This window comes from Varanus komodoensis, unplaced genomic scaffold (assembly GCF_004798865.1).
Source record: "Varanus komodoensis strain SLA01 unplaced genomic scaffold, ASM479886v1 scaffold10, whole genome shotgun sequence".
NCBI classification, from domain to species: Eukaryota; Metazoa; Chordata; class Lepidosauria; order Squamata; family Varanidae; genus Varanus; species Varanus komodoensis.
In genome coordinates, this window is record NW_025335269.1 from 12232968 (window position 1) to 12259414 (window position 26447).

Below are 26447 nucleotides of genomic sequence, written 5' to 3' on the forward strand. Positions count from 1 at the left end.
CATCTGCAAGACCTTTTCCCCATGTTTTCATCTGAGGACATCTTGACTGAGCAAACTAGGATAACAGGACACTTTGAACTCTATGGGAGCACATTGGAACTAATCAAGATTCTGTTTCCCCATTAAGATGTAACTGAGACTCAGAAGTTGTGGGAAATACGAAGCTGCTGTTGGAAACTGCAGCCCCACATCACCTTCTCCACTGTTACTGCTTGGTAATACAAATTTTGTTGCATGGTATTACTGTGAGTTTACTCTTCCCCTTTTCACCATTGGTTGTTGCTCGCAATGGCAGGGAATCTCACAGGCTGGAGACATCACATCGTGTGTTTTATATTATTAGATATCACCAGAGAACAAATACTTGGTTGCTTTTTTAACAATAGCCACACATTTCCCACAGGTATAGAATGAAAGATCCAAGCAGGAGTGAGTAGAGAAAGAAAATGAGATAGCTATAGAAGAGCAAGGTCCTCAAGGCATTAGAAAGTAAGTACAAGAAGTTTAAAGTGAAGACCCAAAGAGGGGAAAGTACAAAGCAGTGTATCCTCAGGCGTTAATTCATTAGGTGGTTCTCCTAAACAAGCATCTATTTCTCATTCCCTCTCTATTAGCAGTATTTATTTAATGACATGTTTTTAAAATGTGCATACTGCTTTTTGATAGATTTCACACACATTTCAGAACAGTACAGGAGCAATAATACCAAACCATTGCAAAGGCTGCTGTGTGTATGAAACTCTTTAAGGTACTAAGGGGCAAAATAAATTCTAAATGTTGATATAAGCATTGGTAAAATGTCCATTATAGTGCGTGCATGTGTACAAATGTGAATACTAGTAGGACTTCTATATTGGTAGGAACTTTGGGTCCTTTTGCCTATACAGAAATATTGCATTGACTTTGGAATCCCTGCCAGTAGCTGCTGGATGTTTTAATGTTGGAGACCTTCACTGCAACCTTGTCCCCATATCTGTGAATTGTTGTCCTTAAAGTTTTCTTCGTCGCTGCTAATGGTTCTGAGTGTTCAAAAATCTTCTGAAACTTGCTTTGTATTTAGCCAGAGCTGTACAAGCCTGCTTATCAAAGGAAAACTCCAGAAGGATCAGATCCCAAGGTGTTTGTTGTTTATCGTATCCAAGCATGGGGCTTTAATTATCTGAGCGATGTCAGTGCAGAACCTTTCTTCTCCAAGCAGTTACTTTAGATACTTGACGCTAACATGGAGAACTGCCTCCTGACTGAATGGTTCTGTCATACAGTTCTCTGTATATCATTTGAATACTTTTGTAAGGTTGACATGAAATCCCCACATTGAAATGTGCAGTTGAAATATACAAGCCTGTTTTGTTTAACCTTGTCTTAATCTTGGTGCAGAACTGCTAGTATTTAATAGGACACTGTCCCAGATACATTTCTAGTTTGAGGCTTGTTTCATATGACACATTAAAATGGTTTCTTTGTACTTCACCAGCCTCAAGTTCACATATAAAAATGTCCTTTCATGTCACCCACACCCATTTTTAAGTAGAACATGCACACCATTCAAATCTGATGGGAAGCCTGCAAATTTTGTATTTAAGTAGGATTCCCTGAGTGCCAGAGCAAACAGTGAGATCAGTCTTCAATGAAAGCATCACTATGTCAAACATTTGGAGGAAGTGACCATAGAGGTGGAGATGTAAGGCCCATCATAGGCATTTGCCACAAAATCCAGGTCCTGGGCAGTGAGTAGCTACCTATTTCTAAGGTTTCAGTGCTCCTTGCCCTGCTCTGTGATTAGCGAGCCAGAATAAATTATGCAGAATAGGAGAAATTGCAGAATAAAATATGCAAAATAAGAGTGATTATGCAAATTTGCCTAATTTGCATAATCAAATCAGGATACAGAATCTAGCCTGCAGAACTTTAATCTTGAGTGTGTGATTGCCAGCAGCTGCGCAAAGCATCCAGTGCTGCTTCCAGGTTACCAGAAAGCACTCTGGGAGAATCGGTCATGGTAAGGGGAAAGGCTATTACAAGGAGCATGTTGAATTGATTGAATGGGGACAAAACTGCACGTGATAGAGAGCCTACTTTCTTCCTGTGCAAAGTATTATGATAAGCAGGTTATGTACTGAAAAGGCTAAGTGTCTTGGCTTTCATTAGTTTATAGCTTTTCCAGTTAACCTTCTTTATTGGAGAAAAGTAGGTTCATGGACCTAGAGCGCATGAATTATTGGAAAGAGATTGGCATCAGTGAGAAAAAAGGATGGAAAGGCCTTGTTATAGGTTTAATATGCAATCGATAAATGGTTCCCAACATTGTCAGTTGGAACTTTCCTATTAATTCCAATCTGAGTAGCATTTCACTCTTAAGCAGATGTGACAGGTAAATTCCCTCTGAATTTCTAATCAATTATTTTCAAGGTGCCACTAATATTTCTGTTAGTTTGGACCTCCTGCCAAATAAATAAAAGAGGTCTAGGCTCCTTATACCACGGATGGTTGTTGAAAGAGGATATTTCAGCAGGTATAGTTTATGAGGGAGCTTACTTTATAGATGCAATCCCTGGGTTACAAACATCTGAGTGCCAAACAACCTGCACTTAATGAACTGCCATAAAGCCTATTAATTTAAAAATTTAATTTAAAGACATACTGTGGAAATTGTCATCACCATAGGGAAAAAAGAGTGTAAGGGGACAGAGAAAGAGCCTCCAAAGCATGCCTTCTTGCCTTGCCCATCTGGAGTGGGAAATCCATCCAGCATTTCCTTAGTGCAAAGAGAAGGCACTGGCAAGTGACAGGGAGGGCAGGGAATAAGAACATAAGAATGTGAAAAATGAAGAAGGGGAGCCCTGCAAGGTCTGGGAGAGGGAGAGGAAGAGGGAGGAGAAATCCAGGGCGCATTTGGTCAACAGTATGAAGAGTTATGGGGAGGGCTTTTTGGAGGGGTAGAGATATTCATGGTATTTCCACTTTCGTGGGGGTCCTGCACTCCTAATCCCTGCAAATGTGGAGGTGTAACTGTACTGTATTGTGTTAATGATGTTTCAGTGTATATGGAAGTGTTAAGTGTTTTATATGCACATGTTTCTCTCTCTCTGACAGACATCTTGCTTACTCATGCTAAATATGACTCAAATGTACATGTTCTGACTTACATACAAATTTGACTTAAACACATTCTTAGGAATGAAACTCGTTCATAACCCAGGGACTCCCTGTGAAAAAATAGACAGATTTACCATCACATTTTAAAACCCTTCTTAAAAAGGTCTTTCCTACTGCAGTATCACATACATTAATTTCCCAGTCCCTTTTAAAAATCCTACTCGGTTGATGATTGTTGACCATGAATCTATGAAGCCTTGTATACCAGCGATCCCCAACCCTTTGGGCACAAGGGACTGGTCTCATGGAAGACAATTTTTCCATGGACTAGGGGGCAGGGGAATGGTTTCGAGATGATTCAAGCACATTTATTGTGCACTTTATTTATATTATTATTCCATTGTAATATATAATGAAATATACAACTCACCATAATGCACAATCAGTGGGGGACTTCCCCCGACATGCAGCCCAGCCCTTACCTACTTTCCAGTTCCCTCGCTGCTCACACATGCCTTTCCTGACTTCTCCACTCCACTTGCTGCCCAGCACTGCTGCCTCCTCCAAGACCAAGAAGGACCCAAATGATAATCTGTATTTCTGGCAGTGATGCTAGCGTCGGGGAGTGGCTGCAAATACAGATGAAGCTTCTCTTGCTTACCCGTTGCTCGCCTAACAGGTTCCTAACAGGTCATGGACCAGTACTGGTTCATGGCCTGGGGATTGGGCATCCCTGTTCTACATGATAACTTCTGCTATATGATATATTCTGATGTATTAGATCAAAGTGTTATTTTTAACAACAACAAAAGATCAACCTGTCTCCAAGTTTTCACTGTTTTGTTTTTTCCAAGGAAGTTAGCAGTTTTAAGTTTGCATAGATTTAACCAGTGGGTCAACTGCACTATAGTGTACTGCCCTACATGTGATAAAATCATGGTAGCTGGTTTTTATGCAGTAAAAATTGTTTAGAAAGGAGACTATTTTCACAGGAAACTAGAATGTTGTGTATGTCGGTTTAGGTGTTTCCCGCCTACTCTTTTTCTGTTGCAGTACACTCGAAATGGTTTTCCTGCTCATGGAGTGCCGGGGAACTTTTTCAAGAACTAGAAGAGATGGCTGCTCTAGGGTTACAATCCTATATAGAATTAGGAACACTTCAGATCATCGAAGTCATTGGGCTTAAGTATATTTGTTTGATGAATGCTCAGGTTTTATCTGCTAAGATATGCAGATGCTACTCCATCATAAAGGCAATTATCTCCTTTGGGTTATCTGTGGTAACAGCCTTTTGTAAGGTTTGATCTACATCTGTGGTCTACACAGGATAGTCTTGATATCATATATTGTTTACAAAAGCCTTATTGGCATGTATGTATCTAGATCAGGCTTTTCCAAACTGGTACCCTCCAGATGTTCTGGTCTGCAGCCTCCCTGAGCCTCAGCCAACATGGCCCATGGCCAGGTATGATGTAGACTTTTCCAGTCTGTTAGGTCATAATTCTTTCAAATACATTTACCAACTTCTCTCTGTCAAATGAGTAGTCTGTGAATATGAAATATGCAAATATTTAAATGCTCTGAAAATGTAAAAATTCAGAATACAAAATTACTTCTCGGAGGATTGGTGGAATTGGACTGGGAAGGAACCATATTATTCAGATGACATATAGCTCCTTGCCCTAACTAGTGGAAAACATTTCTCATGACACTAATAAAATATAAATTGGGCAAGTTTCATTGGAAGTAAATTATCATTAGGAGTGGAGAGGTGATAGATTTGGAGGTAGACCCATAAAGAACAACAGACTGTCCAATATTTAGTTTATTTTAATACTTTTTAACATTTGGATAGGAGTGCTATTTGATTTTTCTGCCTAAAGCACTGGAGTATCTTGAATCATCTCTGAGCAAGTATTTATAAGATTGCAGAATAACATGGCAGTTAAAATATGGCCTTATTATTCCTTTGGCTTGTCATGGGAGAGACAAACCAGGGTTTCTGGTTTGCATATAATGTTAACTGAACCATAGTTAGAAGTCTGTGTGGGTGGTTCAGTAGCAACTGGGCACCAGCATGCTACTTAATTGACATTGCTGTGAGTTGTAAACTAGGCCACCAGCTAGACAACAACTGACTGCAATTAGCATAATAAAAATCGTGACACTTCTTTAGTAATCTTAAGTGCCTAATTTTGTAGGGATTTGTATATTTTTTTAATAAAATCAGTATCCTGTGTGTTCTCTTTCAGACTCAGCCTCTGCTTTGAATTCTATAAAGTACTGTAAGTAAGCTTCTTTGTTGTACTTGATTTATTACACTTAACATTCACTTACACTGATAAGTTGCTATGTTATATCTTTGGTTCCATGTAATGTGCCATTTCTTCCAATGAATAGGTCCCGGTAAATTAACCGGGCTCAGTGGTCTATCCTGTTTAAGGGAACTTTGTAAGACTTAAGATTTTTTTACAAGTGACTACCAGCCGTGGGCACCCTCCATATTCCGAACATATGGTGCTGCCTTGTATCTCAACAGACCATAATTAATCCAGATTGCTCATATCTATCCTGACTGGCAACGGCTTTCCAAGGTTTCAGACAGAGGTCTCTCTGAGTCACTCACAGGTGATGCGTGTTTTAACCAGAGATGACAGGTACTGCATCAAGTGTGAAAGTATGAGCTCTACCACTGAGCTATGGCCTCCCCTTATGATAAAGGATGAAGGGACTATTGATTAAGGCAAATGCAAGACAGAAAATACATGACATGGCTAATTTCTATAATTATTCAGGTCATGCCTATGGCAGCCCAGGGAATTCAATACATCCAGACCTTGCCTCAATAATTCCCGGTGAGAAATGGATGATTTCTAGGCTTTTCCTGTGGCATTCTGATGTGTCCACAGTTCCATTTGTCCTGCATATATATGTGATATATCAAGGTGGCTTCACTTGTTGCATGATTAGAGTAAATAGGGTATCAGAACATGAAAATGTAACCAAAGGGTGTTTCAGAAGGAATTGAAAAAGTACACCTTTAAACTGGAACACGCGGCATGTGAATGTCATTTGTAAGGATAAAAGATGGAAAATAACCTGGTGTTCTAATCTGTGAGTTTTTTCATTTGCTTTACAGATGTAGGAAATAACCAAAAGCTCTCATGTGCAAATGTCCTAAGACATAGTTCTTTCTTCTAAATATAAAGGCATTTAAGGACCCAGATCTCAAGGGCTCTTGTACCATCACTTTAGAATGGGGTGTGCTAAAAGCTGTGCCAATCCTGCAGAATCTTGGTTTGTGTGATGACACTATGCCACTGGTGCAGAGAGAGAAAATAGTGCAAGCATTTATGATTACATATACAGGTAGAGTGCCTTCAAAAGTGCCCTTTCTGTTTCTCTGAAAGAACTTGTGAGAAAGAAATACCAGTTCTACAAACATGAATGAAAATAAGAAAAATGACCAAGTAACATAACCATCAAATTGTTTTCCTGACATTCAAGTAGTGGCTTTTCCCACTAGAAATCTGAGGAAGTGGCTGTTCCACACCCTCTCATTCACAAAATATATCTTGGCAGGCAGCCAACTTCCTTAGCGCTTTTTATCTGTGATTCAAGTGCCAATTTCTTTTCTCTCTTTTCACTCCTCTCTCGTCACTCTCCTCTGTGCATTTGCTGCCTGTCAGATCTATAACCAGTTCAGCCACAAGTAGGGGTCATAAGTACTGTTCTTCATTCTATCATCCCCCACCCCGCTGGCTCCAGTATAATTCCTCCATGATTGCTGTAATCCACCTTTTTATTTAATTGGTAATTTGTGATCACTTGCTTGCCCTAACTTCTATGGATACTTAATATGATATGTATCTTCTCCCAGTTACTAGGGATGCTGGGAAAGGATTGGGGCCCCGCTCACATATATTTTGATGGAAAATGTTACAATGTATATAATATGCCTGGATGTTGTAACATGGAATCTTTCCTTTAATGTAAAAGATACTATGCTACATTGGTATCATGCAAATCTCAGTGAAGTATCTCTTTTGAAATGTTTTCTTGTTCTTCTGATACCTTAATCTGTGAAAAAATGTTTCTGGTATTCCAGAATTTTTTTTAGAAAACAACTAAAAAGTCAGCTTTAAGTCCGACCTAACAGGAATCAGCATTAAGATTTGCTTGAACAAATCAATAGTATTCAATGCAGGGCAGTGTTTTCCATCTTGAAACCCCACCTGACATTGAGGTCTGCCCCGATATATATTGCTGAATGAGGATTTTTCACATAGAGCCTCTCAGTATCCATACAGCAGCCATATTTAGACTGGCACTAAAGAAAAAAACAATACTTGACATTTATAGGCACAGGCTTGTAGTTGATCTCCAGACACAATTCAGAGGGCTGCTCTGAACCTTTAAAGCTACAAATGGTTTGAGCCAAGGTTATCTGATGGATTGCCTCTTCTTTAGTTACCTGCATGGAGGTCATCATCAGCGATCCATTTCTGACTGCCACTGCCAAATGAGATCTGGCAAGTGGCTACTTGGGAGAGGCTGTTCTCAGTTGCAGTACCCAGATCGTTGCCTTAGAGTAAAAATGGGGCTGAGAGTCTTCCCCAAAGAGGTTTTTCTGGTGCCTACTTTGACCTTGTTTTACAGTGAAAAAGGCTTGCCTGATACTCTGTGTGTGTGTGTGTGTGTGTGTGTGTGTGTGTGTGTGTGTGTGTCTTCTGGGCTGTTAAGGGCTTGTTGGGCACTTCATGGCATTTGAGATTGTTTTGTTTTTAAAGTTTAAAAGATTTTTATTTGCTGTGTTTTTAAAATGTGGTAGGCTTATAATGATAGTTTGTTTTATTGTATTTATGTAACTTATGTGTATGCCATTTTTACATAGGGAACTTTGGTTACACAGTGACATAGGAATACTACGTTGGATCTAGGATCTGCCTTCTATGGTCAGAAGTGTTGCATAAGCAGAAATGCCTCCCTTCCCCTCCTACACTACATCTCACCCTATTTGGCAGGGTCTCTTGGACTTCTGCATAGCATTTTCAGAGGCTGCTACAAGGGAGAATGGTTAGGGAAGTCTGCTTCCTTCATCCAAGTTACACATGCCTATAGCCAACACCATTCATTCATTCATTATTTATATTGTGAATTTCTGCAAAACAAGATAAAACAAGCAAACAAACAGGAAAAAGGTCTGGAAAAACCCTGCCAAGATAAAAAGCTTAAAAGAAGTGTTAGAAGTATTATACCTCCAATGATCCGTCAATTGAAAGTAATGATTAATGTGATACTGTGGCATACAATAAACATGAAACACAAGTTTTTGTTGAATAAGATGGAATCTGAGGTGCACTGAAATTTCAGATACTGACTTTCAGCTATTCAGTGTTTGGACAGAATGAGACCTTCTATTCTTCCATTAGACCCGATGTATTAGATATATATTCACATATGATAATAGGTTTGGTGGTGTAGCAGTTAGTGTGTTAGACTGAGATTTGAGAGATCTGGGTTCTAGTCCCCACTTAACTGTGAAACTCACTGGATGACTTGGCCTGGTCACTGACTCGCAGCCTAACCTATGTCACAGGGTTTTTGTGAGAATAAAATGGAGAAGAGAATAATAATGGAAGGGGTCCCTTGCAAGTGGAAAAAGGTGAGTTATAAAAGTAATATAACAATAACAACAGCAAATAATCACAATTTGTAGACATAAGTAATGGGTCAGTGTAACTGAATGAACTCAGTAATTCTTCCCAGTAATTTAGGACGTTGTGAATGCTGCACAGCCAAACCAGATTCTAGCAAATCTTGCAATTGTAAATATTGTCATTCAGTTACTGCAGGCAAATTGTATGTGGCACATAAACAATGAAATGACAACAACTCAGCATCCTCCTCCACCAAAATCAACTTGCCCCTTAAAGTCTGCCCAAAAACATTTTTCCAGTTTTAATGTTTAGAGTTTGCCAGAATCCTATCTGATAGGAATCCTATCTGTTTTAATAGGAGCATAATGCTATCCACTTGAACAGAGGGCCCAGACAAGATAATGGAAAATGTAATAGACAAAGATCAAGAGTTAGTACAGGCAAATGAATAGGCTCTGTTTTCTATTGCGATCCAGAGAACCAGATCCACCTTATTTAATAGAAAATTGCATCCTTTGTAAAGATATTCAAGGTGGAGAGTGAACCCTCTAAAAAAAATTGGCACAAAGACAAGTTTTAGAAAATATTTGTCAGGTATATATAAAGGAATTGCACACAACACATAAACAAATCTAGGTATGATGCTCATCTTCAATGTATTAGAAGTACTCCACAGACTTAAAAGATTCCAATTGTATGTTTCCTGTGATATCTCATTATTCAGCACATTAAAATTTAGCTTAATCATCCAACCCAAATTAAATAAAAAAATAAAATTAAAAACACTGTTTGAATGTGGAGTGTATCAGCAATCCTTACATCAACACCATAAGGTAGAGTAGTATTATTATCCCAGGAATGGATTGCTGTGGAAAGTTGCAACTTCCAATAGACTCCATGATTTCTAGCTAGAGGGAAGTTTTGCAAAAGGACTTTGTGGTTCAAAATCTTAGCTTTTCTGCTACTAGCTCTCAGATGACTTACTAGGCAGAAACTCACAATTGTATCCTGCTTCTCCCTATAAACCATTAATGGTTTAGAATGCGACACATGCTCTGGAAACATAAGAAATCACTGTCCAAAGGTAAATGGTAAGTGGGCTTCAAAATATCTGCTATTCTTAAAGGGAGGAATGGATGACCTCCGAAGGTCTGGGGGCCAATTTCCAATCCCCAGAACTCCCTGATGACTGCGTTTTCTCTTCTGCTAAGATGACTGAAATTGAATGACAATTTCATGGTGGCAAGAAACCTGTTTTTTCACTCAGAACAATGTGTGTGAAAAACACATGGTTGTTTTAATGAAAAGTTAATGATTCCAGAAGAAGCAAGTGAGCACAATTTTGCAGTAAGACAAGATAGACAGGCTTTCCCTTACCCTATACTGTATTTTAAAGTGAAAGTGCAGGTTTCTTTGCTGCCCCCACTGTGCCACCAGAATTAGCTGGTGGTTCGGTGGTGGTGGTTTGGGGCACCAAAGGTCACAAAAATGGGTAGGGGGGCACATGTAGTCTTCAGGCTAATGTTGCCCATCCCTTTAACTTCAAGTATCAGCTCCCTAGTTAGTTCACTTTTATTTCATCTCCTCTCTTGAAAAAAACAGAGCATGTAGTTAAGGATTACAGCAGTCCTGTAACATACAGTAGGTTATGCAAAGAAAGCGATATGCATGCTGAAGGCTACTTTGTGAGCTTTATGACTAAGCAAGAATTGGAACTTGGTTTTCCTAAGTACAAGTTCAGTGATGTAGTCCATAGACCATTCTAACTTGTTAACTGCTAAAAGTGTGTAAAGGTACAATTACAAGTTTCTGATATTTTACCTTTCAATATCCTTGTTAATAAAACCAACAGAAATGACTGTACTGACATCGGTTAGTCCGTCCATCCATCCATCATTTTTATACTGCCCAATAGCCAATGCTTTCTGGGTGGTTAACAAAAGTTAAACAAAAGCTGGAAACGCACACAGAAACTGTTTTTTTAAAAACAGTATTTTAATTGCATAATTGCAATTGCTTTGATTCGTTGTAGAAGTATACAAGTGGTACAGAATAAATGGAATATATAAAAGTTTAAAAATTAACCTATTAAAATATTGGGGAAATAAAAAGTTCTGTTGACATGTCTGTGAGAGAGTTACAGGACTGCACAGAAGACTTTTGTACCTTAGAAAGAGGTTGTGAGACCATCCCCTGCTCTCCACACTCTTGACACCAAAAAGTCCAATCTTATAGATAAACATGTAGAATTAAATCACAGTTTAGTGGGGAGTGGGCATTTAATTGCAGCCTCAGCCAAGTATTTGAGGTATCTCTCAACAGAATACTGGTTTGAGATGGATGAAACTCCCCTAAGATTTTTTTCTTTGTCCAAATTCTATTTCCTTCCTACAATATACCTTTGAAGATTTGTTGGAAGAAGAACCTATGGGTTTTTTTTTTTTTTCAAATAATTGCTTTAGGTACAACTCATGGATAATTTCTGAATTGGTGCAAAGATTTTTTAACCCTTAGCTGGTTTACAAATACATATTAATCCTCTCCACTTTCAGCAGTTGTTCAACAATGAACGTGTACAATTTCCAAATACAAATTTTGTGTGTTTGACCTTTGGGGCCTGAAAGGCACTTGGGTGTGCATAGCACACTGGAAAAAGTGTAGCAGAATCTAATCTGATGATGTTCACCTGAATGTAGAGTTGAAAATGAGACAAAATTCCTTCTTCATAAGGAGTTGGTACTGCTGCTTCCTTCCCACTTTAATTTAGGGCTTAATTTGGGGCTGAGTTCACACTTGTTCACACCCAGAACCTATTTTCAATATTAAACTAAATAGGAGTAAGTTTCCCTCACCACAAAGTAAGCATAAGTAGCTTGCATATATAGTTTTGTCATATCTGTCATAAATTGAACACCTCTTTAAGTTCTTCCTGAATTATGAAATAAACAAGAGTTAAACCAAGATAGCTTGCCATGTAGACATGGTCTGTGTTGAGTAAAGGAAAAAGGAGAATGAGTAATGGAGAGGCTTTGTTCCTGGTCAGCATTCAAGCATACCAAGCCATGTTTATTGTGGAGCTCAGGTTGATTATCTAATGACAATAAGAGCATATACAGTACCTAAAGGAAAACATTGAGCACTTGCCATTGTTGATTTTCCTTGTTCACACTTTGCTATCAAGGAATAGATAGTACTTAAATTGTGTAAATTAGTGGCAGTTGACAATGACCATGACTTTTGATAGCAAATAATGCATTCTTGTTATAAAGGGAGTGCTAAGCATGCTTTCAGAAGGAAAATAAGCAAGCAATAGCATAGTTTTGCAGTAGTAATAGACTCAAGTGAGCAAGATAGCAATGATAGTCCTTGCCAGCAGAGTCATTATTTATGTCCTTTATATACAGTATGACAGAATTTTTTAAATGAGAGATTAAAACTAGGAAGAAGTAAGAGTTTAGTTTAATTTCTTAATTCTATTGCACTTTCCTACAACAGTATTTAAAGAAGCTAACCAAACAGAAGATAAAATATATTACTGCATAAAAGCCCTACCCATTATCTTGGACTCAACACAGAAAGAATATTAAAATGCACACACACACTAGATGAAAACCAAGCAGCAATAAACATTCAAAGCCAATCAAAGAAACAATGTCATGAGACAAAAGTGCATTGAATAGCTGGAGCAGTGTGCATTTCTTAGTGGATATTACAGTGGGGTTTTACCTATGACCATGAAACATAATAATAGCCTTGATATTTGAACCAGCAGTTAGAACAGTGTCTGGTTTACAAAGTGGAAATGATGGTGATGCCAGTTCTTGACTGTTATTTCCAGAATCTTGTAAGTACTGATATGCACCTCCTGAATATGCTTCCACCTAGTTTTCATTTAGATAGTTTGATCATTTGCAACTGATGTGCATTTCTCCACTCTCATTAACTTTTCTTTGAGTAGAGCCAGTCATTGGCTGAGCTGGTGAAATGTCATGGAATGTTAAAGAGCATTTCAGCTTCTCAAGCTGCATTTGTTAATTTGATGAATAGTGCAGCATCTGAAAGGCCAGTTTTGGTTGTGAAGGATTCCCACATGACCACCACACAGGGGCTAGGTTGTATTGTTAGGTTGTGGGCATATGAACACCTGTTCCCACTTTAATCTGCTAAGTAGGGAGGAGCACAACGTAGGCAGTATTTGCGTAAAAATGAGAGGAAGGATAAGAAAGCTCCCTTTTTAAAATTTAAACCTTTCCCTATCTCTGACAGTATGCAGTAGAAGCAGCAGGGAGTGACAGTAAATTCAGAGTTTCTGAAATGCTGCACTTTCTTAAGGGTGAATTCGCTTCTTGATAGGCACCTGGAACTCTCAAAAGCATCAACAAGAGGCCTGTTCAGGTGAAAATGAACCTTTCTGTCCATCCATCTTCCCTTCCTTCCTCCAGTGTTCGTTCATCCTCTTGTACTTTATAACTGAAATCTGTTAATTAATTCTTTTAGTTTTTATTTTATTGCATATTGTGTTTATTTTGTGAGGAACTGAAATAACTTGTATTATGGGTTGACTATGTAAATTAAGAAAGTAAATGAATAAATATATACATCACATCAAATTTGGCTTCCTTTTTAAAGGTCTTATCTATGTATTTTAAATTCTCTGTATCCATTAAATTCCAATCAACACCCCCAATTTGAAAACACTTTACAAAATGGCAGGCTTATACTGCCCTTTCCTTTGCAAGATTTTTACTTCTAAAAACTTTTAACATTTTACAGAATGTCTCTTTATTATGAACCATTTTAAAGTTCTGGTCTCCAGGTACAATTGTTTCCTTCCTATATTTGGCTTTGTATTCATGGCAGGAAACCCATAGCTATATAGCCTAGCCTTGGGGTATATACATGATGATAATACTCTGCCAAGCCTTTGGAACATGTTATGCCATTCCTTAATTGACTTCACTGGATGCAGGGACCATACAAAGTGATGGTTATTGCCTTTAAAACTGATACATACATAAATGATTTGGGAGTAGGATATTCCCACTCCTAAGGGCTATTTTCTCCCAGATGACCCTGCTTGACTACTGAAATCGGTGAGAGAAGCTCTGTTGTATCTCACTACCATCTGAAGTATGGTAGATGGGAACACAAAAAAGAACATCTTTTGTTGTGGCACTCCTTGACTTGGGAGATCTATTTAACCTTCCCTTTGTTGGTCTTCCATTGTTACTTGAACCCTCTTTTATTTTGGCAAACCTTTGCCCTGAATTCAGTTCAACATTTTTCTTCTTCAATGGTATGATTTTGCTGATGGGTGTTGTTTATTGTGATGAGCCTAGTATTGTTCTACGATTACATAATACCATTTTCAGTTTGATGCAAGCCACTTAGGATGTACATTTTATAGGAAGACATGCACATGAAAATCGGTAATTAGGGACCTGTACCCCAGAGCCTCCCCACCCAGCCCACTAACCCAGAGTTCCAGAGGGTGTAGCTCATCTGTGGGTAACCTGGTGTCTCTCAGGTGTTCTAGACTATAGCTTCCATAAGCTTCCATCAGCAAAGTGAATGGCCAGAAATCATGGGAGTTGGAGACTAAAACGTTAGGAAGGTGCCATATTACCAATCTCTGGAGTAGGGTCTTGGGACAATAGGACTTGCCATCAGGCCGCCTTAGCTACATTTTGATCAAGTTTCTAATAGCAAAGAGTCCATAGCCCTGTTTTTGTTGTTGCTGTTATGTGCTGTCAAGTTGTCTCTGACTTAGGTGACCCCATGAATGAAAGCCCTCTAAATGTCCCGTCCACAACAGCCCTACTCAGCTCTGCTAAATTCACAGCAGTGGCTTCCTTAAGTCCATAGCTCTACCATTGCCTCTGTATAAAATCTATTCCATTCCTTTCCAGCTCAGCCCTTTCCATCTACTTGTGCTGCTGTAATGTCACTAATTTTATTGTTCTAAATCAGGCTAATACAAAGCAGTGAACTTTTAGATTTCCCTTTCTTGGCTCAAATAACAGCACTGATAATCAGCAGAGGATTTCAGCCCCTGCAGATAATCTCTTCAGGGTTATCACTTACTTAACAAATGGATGTGTGAAGTATTTGTAAAAAGGCTTTTTGAAGTGAAGTTCCACATGGTTGCAGCTTAGTGCTGAAGACAAGGAAGTGTTTACACAGAGGCAGAGGGTTTTGTCTGCCCAGTGTGGTTCTTCTCAAGTGCTAGTATTCGAAGGCTAAACTGTTTGCCTTTTTAATGAAGTGAACTGTTTGTTTGAAATATGTGGTAGAAGGTATTTAAATAGGGCCTAAAGTAAACTGGAGCACTGTCCAAATATGCCCCCTGCATATCTGCTTTGTGGAGGGAAGTAAAACAATTTGGCCTAGCTTACCTCGGGGAAGAGCAGTTAAGAGAACTGTTTAAATAATAAGCAAGGCTAGAACGGATATTGCCAGAGTCCCTTACAGGCCTTCTGCGACAACCATTCCGCATACTGGGGATTCCTCAGGGCTCTGCCAGGAAGGGCAGGGCTATCACTAGAATTCAATGTCATTTTTATGATTTAGAATAGGGCTTTTTTCTCATTAGTTGTAGAAACATGAGCTGCACCTAAAACAATCTTTCTTAATATGCTACAACCTTTGGGGAGAGCACATATGTTGTTTGCTTTAGGGGAGGCCCACCATTGTTTAAATTTAAAAATAAGTGTGTCCAAATATGTGGACATCTGTTTCCACCTAAAGCCAGATGGGAATAAAGAATGTAATGTCAGCTGTTAATTCATACTGTGGAGTCTGAGGAAGAGAGTAACAGGTGAGCCTGCAGAATGAGATTAAAGGCCCCGATGTCACTTGCTGGTACACTGAAAGTAGCAAGGATTCAGCAAGAGGTAGAACACTTTTTATGAGGCTGATTCCCAGAGGTGTTTTCTTGGATCTTTTTCTGTGGGCAATCACTTCTGAGAATAGAGAGGGTATGTACATGGCGAGGAAGGGAGAAAGAAAAGAGAGAGGGATAGTGAGGGAGAGTCAAATTGTAGAGCATTCAAAAGAAGACTGTCATGTGGGAGACTGTTCTACCTAGCTTGGGTATGATTCAGTAACTTGCATGCTGTGATTTCTCTCAGAATCCTCTGCAGATGCCTTGTTGGCTCTTTAAGATCAAATCAACCTGAGGACTACTTTTTAGACTTAGGAGTGCTGTGTGGGTACATGAACCTGGGGAAACCATTTTTGTCACTTTTTAACTCACTTATGTTTAATCAAACATGCAAGACTTAAAGTACATATAGCACTTCAGTTCAGAATTTCCATGTACTTCTCAGATGCCTCCAGTGTTTTCCAGTCTCTCAGTTCTACCTACTTCTACATTTCCCAATCATACAGCTTTGCCTGTATGCACAACTTGATTGAGTTCCTCTCTGTACGTCACAACACGCTGTACATGTGCTTCTGTGCTTCCATCTGAGATGGAAAATTTTTTTTTGGTCTCTCTCTGTGTAGGAATGTCTTAATGTCTTCCATACAAACATTGCACACAGAAAAATAGATATTAGGGAGAAAGCTGGACTAGAACCATTCTTTCTCTGCTAATTTTCTGTGTGCAGGAGTTTGTTTATTTATTTAGTTCTGAGGAGACTTTCAGATGTATGGCTCTCCTCAGATGCTTTTTTTTTTTTCTTTGCCTGCTCCGTGGGACCATCTCTACCTTGATGCCATCCTTTTTCTCTGTATACCAAACTGTTCCCTCTCTTTCTCCGACAGAGAAATCTGACCTCTTGGAGTGTCTCTTTTTCCCATTTCCTTTGCCCCCAAATATTTCCCCTTTGGTATCATTCTTGCTGTCTCTCCTACTTGCATTCGGATCTTCTTTGCTGAGTTCTGTAACAGCAACAGCATGCAAACATTTCATTTCCCCAGGCTTCTCCCAGCAATTCAGAGAGAGCCAAGCCAGGTGAGATGTTGGAAGATCTGAGTGTTTTAAATATGAATCTGACTCAATGACATAGAGGGGAATAAAGTCTGATTTTAATCATGTGAGAAGTGCTGAGACCATTGCTTATCTCCATTCAGCTCACAGTATTTTTTCCTACCAAGATCACTTCTGCTATCAGAGCTAAAGAGAAAAGCACCTGGAAATTGGGACAGGCTGAATGAACGCAATTTGCAGGCAGTAGGAGAATTTGGTGCCTCTCCTGTACTTTGGTTGTTTAAGTGCTGGAAATGGTCGCATTCTGGCACTGACACCGTGCAGCCCTGAATGCAGGAAGAGGTGAAGCAAAACAAACACTGCCCCATTTCCACCCTTTCATGTATTGATCAGGCTGTGGGAGATTGCTGGGAATGTGTCCCCCCCCCCCCAAATTTCGCTAGGCTACAGCCCCATTATTTCTTATTGTTCATACTGCTGGGCTAAAAGTTCTTCACCTCTGTTGCAAATTTTCTTGCAAATATCTGTTAAAGAGCCACAAAAAGTGGTACCAATTATGGAGCAATATCCCCAGTGAGGCCCACCTGGCACCCACACTGTCATCATCTTGGTATCTGGTTAAGACCTTTTTCTACTCTCAGGTGTTTAGAATCATATGGAAAGGTTTTTAATCAGGTCCTAGGATTTCTTATTCTTCATTGTTAAAATGCTTAAGGGATGTCTGTGTTGTCTGTTTATATGTTCATATGTACACGGTTTTTATATCAAGTACAATATTGTATTTTTAATCTTCGTAAATAGTCCAGAGAGCTTTGGCTTTTGGATGGAATAGAAATGAAATGAATGAAATGGTTCTGTAATTCAAGGGACTGCAATTTCACTGATGGGGTTACAACTGGTCCATACATCTTTTATTGTGTAGAGCCTATTTGATACTGCCTTGGCACAAAGTGTGGTGCCAGTTATATATAGAATAAAGCTTATATATAGAAAAAAGAAAATGTTCTACCATTTGTAGAACATAATTAATCCTTTCAAATGATATGATATAAAAAAATCAGTACCTAAAGCATTGCTAAGAATGATCTCTAAATTTTCTAAGCAAAGTTTTAAAACAGCTCTTTGTCTATATTAGGTATGGAATTGTAAAACAAAACAACAAAAAGACTTTAAAAATGCACCCTGTGTGTGATAAACACACTAGAATTTCAATGGGTTCTGCAAAAGTTACAATAGTAGCATTAAGAAAAGACATTTGCTTTGAAGTTACTGACCAAAAAGGGACTGCTGTCATCTCTGTCATGAGCATTTAAACTTTTAACCTCCAACCTTTGTGTCAGAGTACTTTTCCATATGGATGTTAGCATACCTCTCAAGCTGCCCCCCCCCCTTTTCTCTCCCCCTTGTTTCTTTTTCAACTCAGCGGGGGAGGAAAAGCTTAAAATGGCGGGAAAAGCTCTTGCCTCCCATCCCCAAGTCATCAGGCTGGAACACGCTTGCTATAAAAATTCTTGTGAAATATCCCTTTTTATAGACTACATAATCTGGGAAGGCGGGGGTGGGAGGATAGTGTGAGTTCCAAAGCAACAAGGCCTACTGCTTGCTTGCTGATTAGTGCCTTGAAGTAGTGAAGCACTACACAGCCTGTGCGTTTGCTGCAGAGCCCATGAGCAACTGTAAATGCATATACTGCACCATTCAGAAGTAACAGATCACCTTTATTTTACGTAGATGTAGTCTGCATGGGGTGGGCAGGTTTGATTTGTGAGATTTTGCATTTTTGTGATTCTCCAGATTGTGTAGAGCGGGGGCATCCCCAAGGGGAAAAATCCCGGCACTTTGGGACAGGGGCCAAAGACTTTTCCCTAATGGAAAAGGGAAAATAACTCCTAATAACTGGGAGTTATTTCCTGATGTTCAAAATCATGACTCCTTCTGTCTCTTAGGCATACAATGAGGGTAGGAAATAATGAAAATTCAAAAGCAAGCCGTGAACACCTTTGGAGAATGCATTGGTTAACCACTTTTACAATCTTTCAAGCATATTCTGTGATTATGATGTTAAGGTTTCCTTCCATGAGGACTAGAAACATTTTTTTTAAAGAAGATGGCACTTAAGCGTCTAAGCTTTAATTCAAGATTTACATTACAAGGTGGAATAGCAAGCATGAGTCATGAGCAAAGGGCAGTGATTCACAGAGAGTTTCCATCATTCACTTCATACCAGATTTACTGCCCAGCTATGTGCCAAGGAATCGTACATTATGTTACTGGTAGTTAAGAGTCTTGCAAGTAAGTCTTGCATTCCATCAAACAAGTAAAGCCTTCATGTGCCTATTTATTTAGCAAAAATGATGGGAAGTTGCTCAGTTTAATTACACTTACTGATAAGTGTAGTGCTATTTCTGTCAGTGGAACTTGCTCCATGTGTATGTGTTTACAATGAGATTCTTTATCTCTTATTTTGGTTTACTCCTGGCACTTACAAATCAAGCCCAAATGAGAAACAACTTGAGGTATTAAATGTTTCTGATAATGATTGTTTTTCTTTGAATTTGTGACTCTGAAAATCTTCAAAAACATAATTTAAACAGATGTGTAATATATAATTTAGAGGATTGCTGTTTATTAGAGACTTACAGAAAAACTGGAAAGGTAAACCCTCTGAAAGAAGGAAGTGAGATCTGGCAAATTCAGCTATTATTAAGAAATACTATCTGTAAAAATACACTTGCAAGGAGTAAGGAACAGGTCTGTAAGGAACAAACTAAATCATTCTTTGGAAAGAATTACAAAAATTGTGGGACAAAGGAATGATCCAGTAGAGTCAAGTATCTGGTACCAGGTCAGTGTTAGATACAGTACTGAAGATACTTTATTTGGGCAAAAACAGAATGGTAGGAAGGGAAAATAGTCAAAGTCTTGTGCTTGGAGTTACACACACACAGTATTAAAGAAAGAAAGAAAGAAAGAAAGAAAGAAAGAAAGAAAGAAAGAAAACAGTTACATGTGGAAAATAGATCTGTGGTTTGCTTGAATTTAATTTTCTTGAAGGATCTGGCAGACATTAAACTGCACATGGAGAATTGTAAGGAGATGCCAAATTGGGAAATGGTGCGTTTATATCAATAATGAAGTTTAAATCTGTGAAAGTTAGTTGCATAACAGGTAACACCAAAGGGTGGTATTTAAGCATCATAGTAGTACTAGCATTATTAATTACTCGTAGCGCTGACACACAGTTGGCATGTGGGACAGAGGCTAAAGTATTGTGAGAGACAAAAAGAGCTACTTCCTAAGGGTTCTTGCATTTACCCTGCATAACCTACAACATTCAAATCAGCACTGGTAGGCTGTAGCACTCACTACTTCAGAGCAGAAATATGTGAGGCAGGGCTTATTGCCTTGGTCGTGTTTTCAGGTTTGTGTCAGGGAACCACTTTCAGCCCAAGGACTGAATCCAGTTTTGTAGAAGCTCTTAGGGATTGCACTTCAGTACTCAGCTGGGCCAAAGGCAAACATGGATGGAAGCAACATTACAAAAGAGCTTGTAACTGAGTGTCAGAACCTAAGCCTCAGAACAGGCACTTCAAACTTTTAGAGTGGGGAAAAATGCAGAAACTGGGAAATCATCAGATGGTTGGAGGACTGTGGAAAGGGGATGGAGCTCAGTAATGATATGTGGACAAATGGGGAATGTTAGAGGGCCAGATTTGACTCATAGGCTTTGACAGTGTTGCTAGAAGAAGCATATAGAGAAGTCATAGTTCTGCATAGATATGATGTTGGAAGTTGCTTCCTTTACAGAACATCTTCAGTATTCTAAGTGCTGTTCCAATTGGCTGTTGGTAGATACAGAGAATGCTTAGAAATTCAGATTGATATTTAGAAAAAAGTTAAGCATACTTATGTCCCATCAATTTTATTGGGATTTTAAAGTGACCTTTGCAGAATTGTGCATGTCTACAGTAACATATCTAGCTATGCGTGCTGCAATTTGGCATTTGCAGAGTAATAAGGCAATGAGTGGTTCACATGATCAGGGAAGGAAATTAAGCCACCTATGCTTATTTTCTCATTGTTTGTGCACTGATTGTGTACCACCAAATTAATATACTCTTGCTGAGTGCAGTTTGTTGTTCTGTATGATCCTGGCAAGGGTGGTGGGCAGGTGGGTTTATAAACTATCCCAGAACCCATGGCTTGATCCAGCCTAATGCCTCTCTCCCATTGTTTGTCTTCTGGTATCTGGCCTCTGGCAGGTAGAATCCAAAGGTGCCTCTGAAGTGCCAGTTCCATTTAGCTAAGTCAAACACTTTTGCATTTGCTGATGAACCTGTGCTCTGTAATATGTCCAGTTCTTTTAGAGTAAGGGCTTTAAAAGCCAGCTAAACCAGTGTCCATCACCACCTTAGTTTCATCTCAATTATACAAATGAATAATGACAGAATATAGTCATATTTGTACAGCTTTCCCAGGGCTTGTTAACTTTTGGCTTGGGACATGTTATGTCTATTTTTGCATACGTCTTCACGTGCATAGCAGTCATATTTGCAGATGCTGTGTTTATACATACTGTGTGTTAGCTTATTTGGCCAATGTAGACAGAAGTGAAATGTGCTATAATAAACAAATGTGCAGCATTTTCTTCTCCATGCTGGCTGCAGGAGGTGCATTAGCCCCAGCTGTGAAAGCAAAAGTGTTTGAATAGTATGTGACAGAATTTAGCTGAGGTCATGCTCTGTGATTTCAGCCTTAATAAGTCATCATCTGAATCAGGAACTCTAGTTTTTAAAGAATTCCATTTTCTCATTATTCTGAGAAGTTACTGATGCGTTTTGAGAGCTGAAAATATCTGTGCATTAGGACTGATTTATATGCAGTAGTATAAACTTTCCAGGTATTATGTATTTTATTGCTACCACCGCAGAAGGAAAAAAAAAAGATGTGAATATAGGAAGATAGAATCAGCATGTGTCCAGTCAGGCAGGATTCCAGAGCAGCACAGGGTTGGCTGGCTGGAAGAGGGACATGGAACTGTTGTGCATCTCTCAGGTTTGTTTGCATTTTGGGGTGTGAGATTCGGCCATGGCGAACACAACAATGTACAGAGAAGTTAGAGGAACAGCAGAGGCAGCCCAGAATGGCTCCTTGGGTATGGGTAGGGGAAAGATAAATTGGCTTTTCATTGCAGAGAGAGCAGAGGGAGGGGGTTCTTTTTGTCGGTTTTCTGGCAGAATCCAATTTGTCATTTTCTTTCACGGAGCATATTATTAAGTTTGTTAAAGAACACCACAAGGGCCCAGAAGTTATGAGAAAGGGGCCAGTGGCAAAACAAGATCTCCATGCATTCCAAAGAAAGACCACACTTTCAAATAACATTGTGACATGGACACAATGTTTCATTTGTTTCTGTTTTGTTTTCATGGGCCTGCACAGATGTAGCTGTGATGTAGAACTACAGATGATCTAAAAGGGATGTTATTGCATGTCCCAAGAGGGGAGCTTAAGAGGCAACTGTATTCCTTCTCTAGTAAATTTCTTCACCTCCTCTATATAACTAGGTACTGTATGCTGCCTCAATAGACTTTCTGATGAATTACTAATGTTGTTGAATACTGAAAGTTTTGAACGACTAAATATACATTACATAACTCTAACATGCATTTTCCTTCTATTCAAGGAGAAACAGCCTTTTAAGCATGTTACAGATGCATTTTTATTAAAGATGGCTTTCATTTTTTATTGCACTGTCTTCATTCACTGTCTTCTACACTAAGCTGTAATGACCTGGTGTTGGGCCTGCTGGTTATATAGGAAAAAAGATCTAATATGTGGAGCCCACCACTGACATTCAGGATCATAAGGTTCTACTCCCATATTTCCAAGCATATCAAATTAGCAGCCTCTTTGTGTCATTTGACTGGCCATTGGGTTGGTCTCTGGCCATGCAATTACCTGTTTGTTGCAAAATGTGTGCCCAGATAACATTGGGAAGGCTGGGCTTGGAGTGGCAGAGTGAGTTAAGAGGCGCTTTCTCAGCATGCTTGGGGAAAATGGAGGCTGTCCTGTCTTGGGAAGTGCAAGCCAGTTCAGCTTGGCTTGTTATTTTCTGGAGCAACTTACCAGTGGAGCTAAGTCAGACATGACATGAAGGAAGGTATGAGACTACGCTGCATTTTAAGGGCCATCTTTTCAACTTTTGGACATGCTTAGCTTGCAGTGTGCATATGCTCTCTAGAGGATGGGAGGAAAAGCCTGAATTTATGAGAAAATTTGACAGAAAATATATTAATCCTGGTGAATGTCAGGATTGGCTTAGGTAATACAGGAATTGCCTTCTCTTGTACTGGTCTTACCCTCTTCTATGTAATATACAAAAATACATACTGCTCTCATTTCTTCTCTCCTTATCAGAACTGTTTCTGGAGCGCTTTCTTGCTTAATCTATTTTCCTGCACTCTGTCAAATGCTCAGCAGTGACCGAAAAAGACATGGATTGCTGGATGTCTATGGTGTAGTTAGAGAGGCCAACACTAATAAGTCATGTAATTCAACAGGAATGTTTGTGGTTATCCTTGTACTTTTAGCAGTTGCCATATGGCTCCATCTTCCAGGTTGGAGTCCTGGAATTTCCCCCATTTCCCAAAAGTTTTAGCAGAGGTACTTTGAAAATCTGGTTGTAAGAGCATTTCTTATATCATCATCATCATCATCAAATAGCAGTGAAATGTAACTATGCCTGATTATTTACCTATTACTCCTCCTGATTCCTTTTGGGTCCCATCCTTTTAGATTGTAAGCTGTAGCCAGAGAATTACCCTAACATTCAAATCCAGTTCACTTTGTTGCCTCGGACAGATACTCTAAGAAACATGAGATACAATCCACAATGGATTTTTTCTTGCAGACATGTCACATAAATGAACCATAGCTGTGCCCTACCTGTTCTTGCATAATTCCTGTTAATTTTGGTGGGGATTGTTTGGGAAAATATGTCTGGCAGAGAGAATCTACCCTGAAACTGCCATCTCTGGTGAATTTTAGATGATTACTAAAAGTCCTGAGGGTTAACTGATATTTATAAAGAACTTTTAACATGCATGCATATTAATAGTTAATTTAAGGGCTTTATTTTAAGAAAAATCCAAGTACTAAACTTTAGCTGCTTTAGATCTGTGCTCAGTGGAGTTGCAATGGCTGTGGAAAGCAATAAAGTGCTGTGGTTGAAAGGCTGCCAGCAGTTATTTAGCCAGTACCTGCAGCAAATTCGGCATGCTAAGGAGCTTTCAGTGCCTGCCAGTTGATGAAATCATTTCCAGTCCTGATTTCTTCCAACTCGTGTAGCTACTTCCCTGAGCATTTGGCACCCAGATTGTTGGGGAGCCACTGAAAATAAATAAAGCATGTTCCCACAAGGTGTTTTGGTTTACATAAATACAAAGGTGGTAAAATAGACACCAAGAATATGCAATACTTGGTCCCGCTGCTGTGCCTTGCCAAGGGGGGAATTCCAGCTGGAACAATGCTCTACTTTCTGATGTTTGCTCTGGATCCCTTGTGTTAGCTTTTTATGCAGTGTAAAGAAACAAACTCTGGAAACTCACATAAAAGCAAAGTGAAGTTTAACAAGTGAAGTAAAATGTGACTTTCTCCATACTTCATTAAGCATGTTCCAAAGTTTGTTTGTTCCTTTTTTTCTTTATCTCTTCCTGTTTTTCTTTCATTTTGCCTTTCTTTTTGATTTAAATGGATGTCTCTGGCTGGAAACATCTCTCTGATGCCCTGATCAAGTTAGTTATGGGCAACTGGCATTGACACCCAGATCTAGATGGGGGAACAATCCAGCCCTAGTGCCCCCAGAATGCAGTGCCATGAGCCAAAAAGCAATAATTAGAAGTGACGGTTTTGTTGACTAGGCAAGGGCAGAAGGCCAGGCTCTCTCTTGGTATCTATACTGGGCCTGACTGTTTCAAATGAGTCATACTGCTTCTGATTGATGGACCAGAAATTGAGTACTGCAGCCTGCTGTTTGGGACAGAGCACATACGGTGACAAAACCTGCCCAGCCTGGAGTCTCTACTAGTCATGAGAAGGGGGCAGGCCCCCAGTCCCAATGGTCCCCCTGAAACTCATTGTTTTTCTTCCATGCTCTTTCATTGGAAAAAGCTAATTGCTGTTATGTACAGTCCACTCCTGTTAGCAGCAGGATGTTACAGAGAAACAGTACTTATCCAGGTTCAGTTCCATTTGGAAGAAGGTTGCTGGGGGCTTATTGGTGTTTTATAATGTGTGTGTTGATTTACAAATAGAGAGGTTGAAAGGGGGAGATGCAAAGTTTAAACATGACCAAAAGGCTGCTGAAATCCTCTGCTCACCCATTAGATTTCCAGGGAGATATCCAGCATCACAAAATATTGCTAGGTGTGTCTTCATGCATAATGGCATTCCTGGAAAGTTCAGCTTGGGAATTGCCTTGACTGAGCAAATGGTTGTTTGGTCAATTCTGTATCTAGTAATCTCTGAACCACCCAAAGTTCTTGGGTTTGAATATCATGGTAAAAGTTCAGGAACAGGTTGATTGATGATTGAATCCAGAATCAAACAATGTGTGGGAAACAGTGTGCTAACTCCTGCTTGGCCATGGCAATTACTGGGTTAAAAAACAGAAATCGCTGTTCCATACAAACCAGGCCCTTGTCTTCCTTTAACTAGCATCTCCACCTGACTCAAGCTGCCTCTGTTGTTTTTTTCATATTCTGGATGAATATGCAAAAGCCATCATGGCTTATATTCTCTCCCCACATTCTGTTTGCAAGCCTCTTGATTAGAATAATAGCTTGATTAGAATAATAACTTTTGCTGGGTGTATGTTGCTGTGATGTCCAAACTAAGTCAAATATTTTGTTTGTTTCCGCTTTTGCTGGGAAGGAGGAAGGCCAGTATCCTGTTTTTCCAAGATGGTTTTTGAAGTCTAAATGCACCTACAGTATTTCCTAAACCAGACAAAATATTCTCAGCTGCCTAGAAAAACCTTTATTATTCCCAACATGTTTCATAAAGTGCTGCTTTTGCTCAGGGTTTGCTTATCTTTCTCCAGTTGTGTCCCCCCCCCTCCCTCCCTCTCTCTCTCTCTCCCTCTCTCTCTGGAAATACATTTGGAGAAAGATAGACAGTTCCTGAGGAAGAAAACCCCTTTCCAAAACCACATTGGGAATAATACCTTTTTCTTCTGTTTTGGGACACTTAAGCACCTTCTCCTTTAGCCATTATTTGTCACTGAGGGTCATTTACATAACTGACAGGTTACTTGGCAGTTTTGTCAGGACATTCAAGGTAGTATTTCGGATCCATGAATACCTCCTGTCCCAACCCAAAGCATGGCGTGGTAGTCTATTTGAAAACACCCGCACTATGTAGCCCAGCCTTTACTGACAGGTACTGACAATAGGTGCCCCCACCTAAAAAAGAGAGTTGATATATCAACAGTCTTTCTTCCATTTTATTTTCTTTCGTGCTCAGATGGAAAATTAGTGGCGGTTGAAAGTATTCAGCCGTTCCACAGTACCATGCACATGGTTTAAGGCATTATGTGGATTTACCAGACACCTGTGAACAGGGCAGAGTGATGGGTTGTTTTTCTGTGCATGAGGCCTGCATGAAGCAACATGCTCTATTGTGCAGTGACAATGTGCATATTAGGCATATGGTTATTCAAAAGGTGAAAGCAATAGTTGAGGAGTAAGTGTATCACTTTC

General features: G+C 39.4%; 1 protein-coding gene across 8 annotated transcripts in view; it reads left to right on the top strand.

Annotated features, from left to right (window-relative positions):
• The window catches only part of GLI3 (GLI family zinc finger 3), a 476769-nt gene that overhangs the window by 297475 nt on the left and 152847 nt on the right, over positions 1–26447 (top strand). For all 8 annotated transcript variants that reach the window (XM_044454104.1, XM_044454087.1, XM_044454118.1 and 5 more), the window contains one exon: positions 5349–5381. In XM_044454104.1, coding sequence (XP_044310039.1) covers positions 5349–5381 — 33 coding nt within the window. The remainder of the gene's footprint in view (positions 1–5348; positions 5382–26447) is intronic.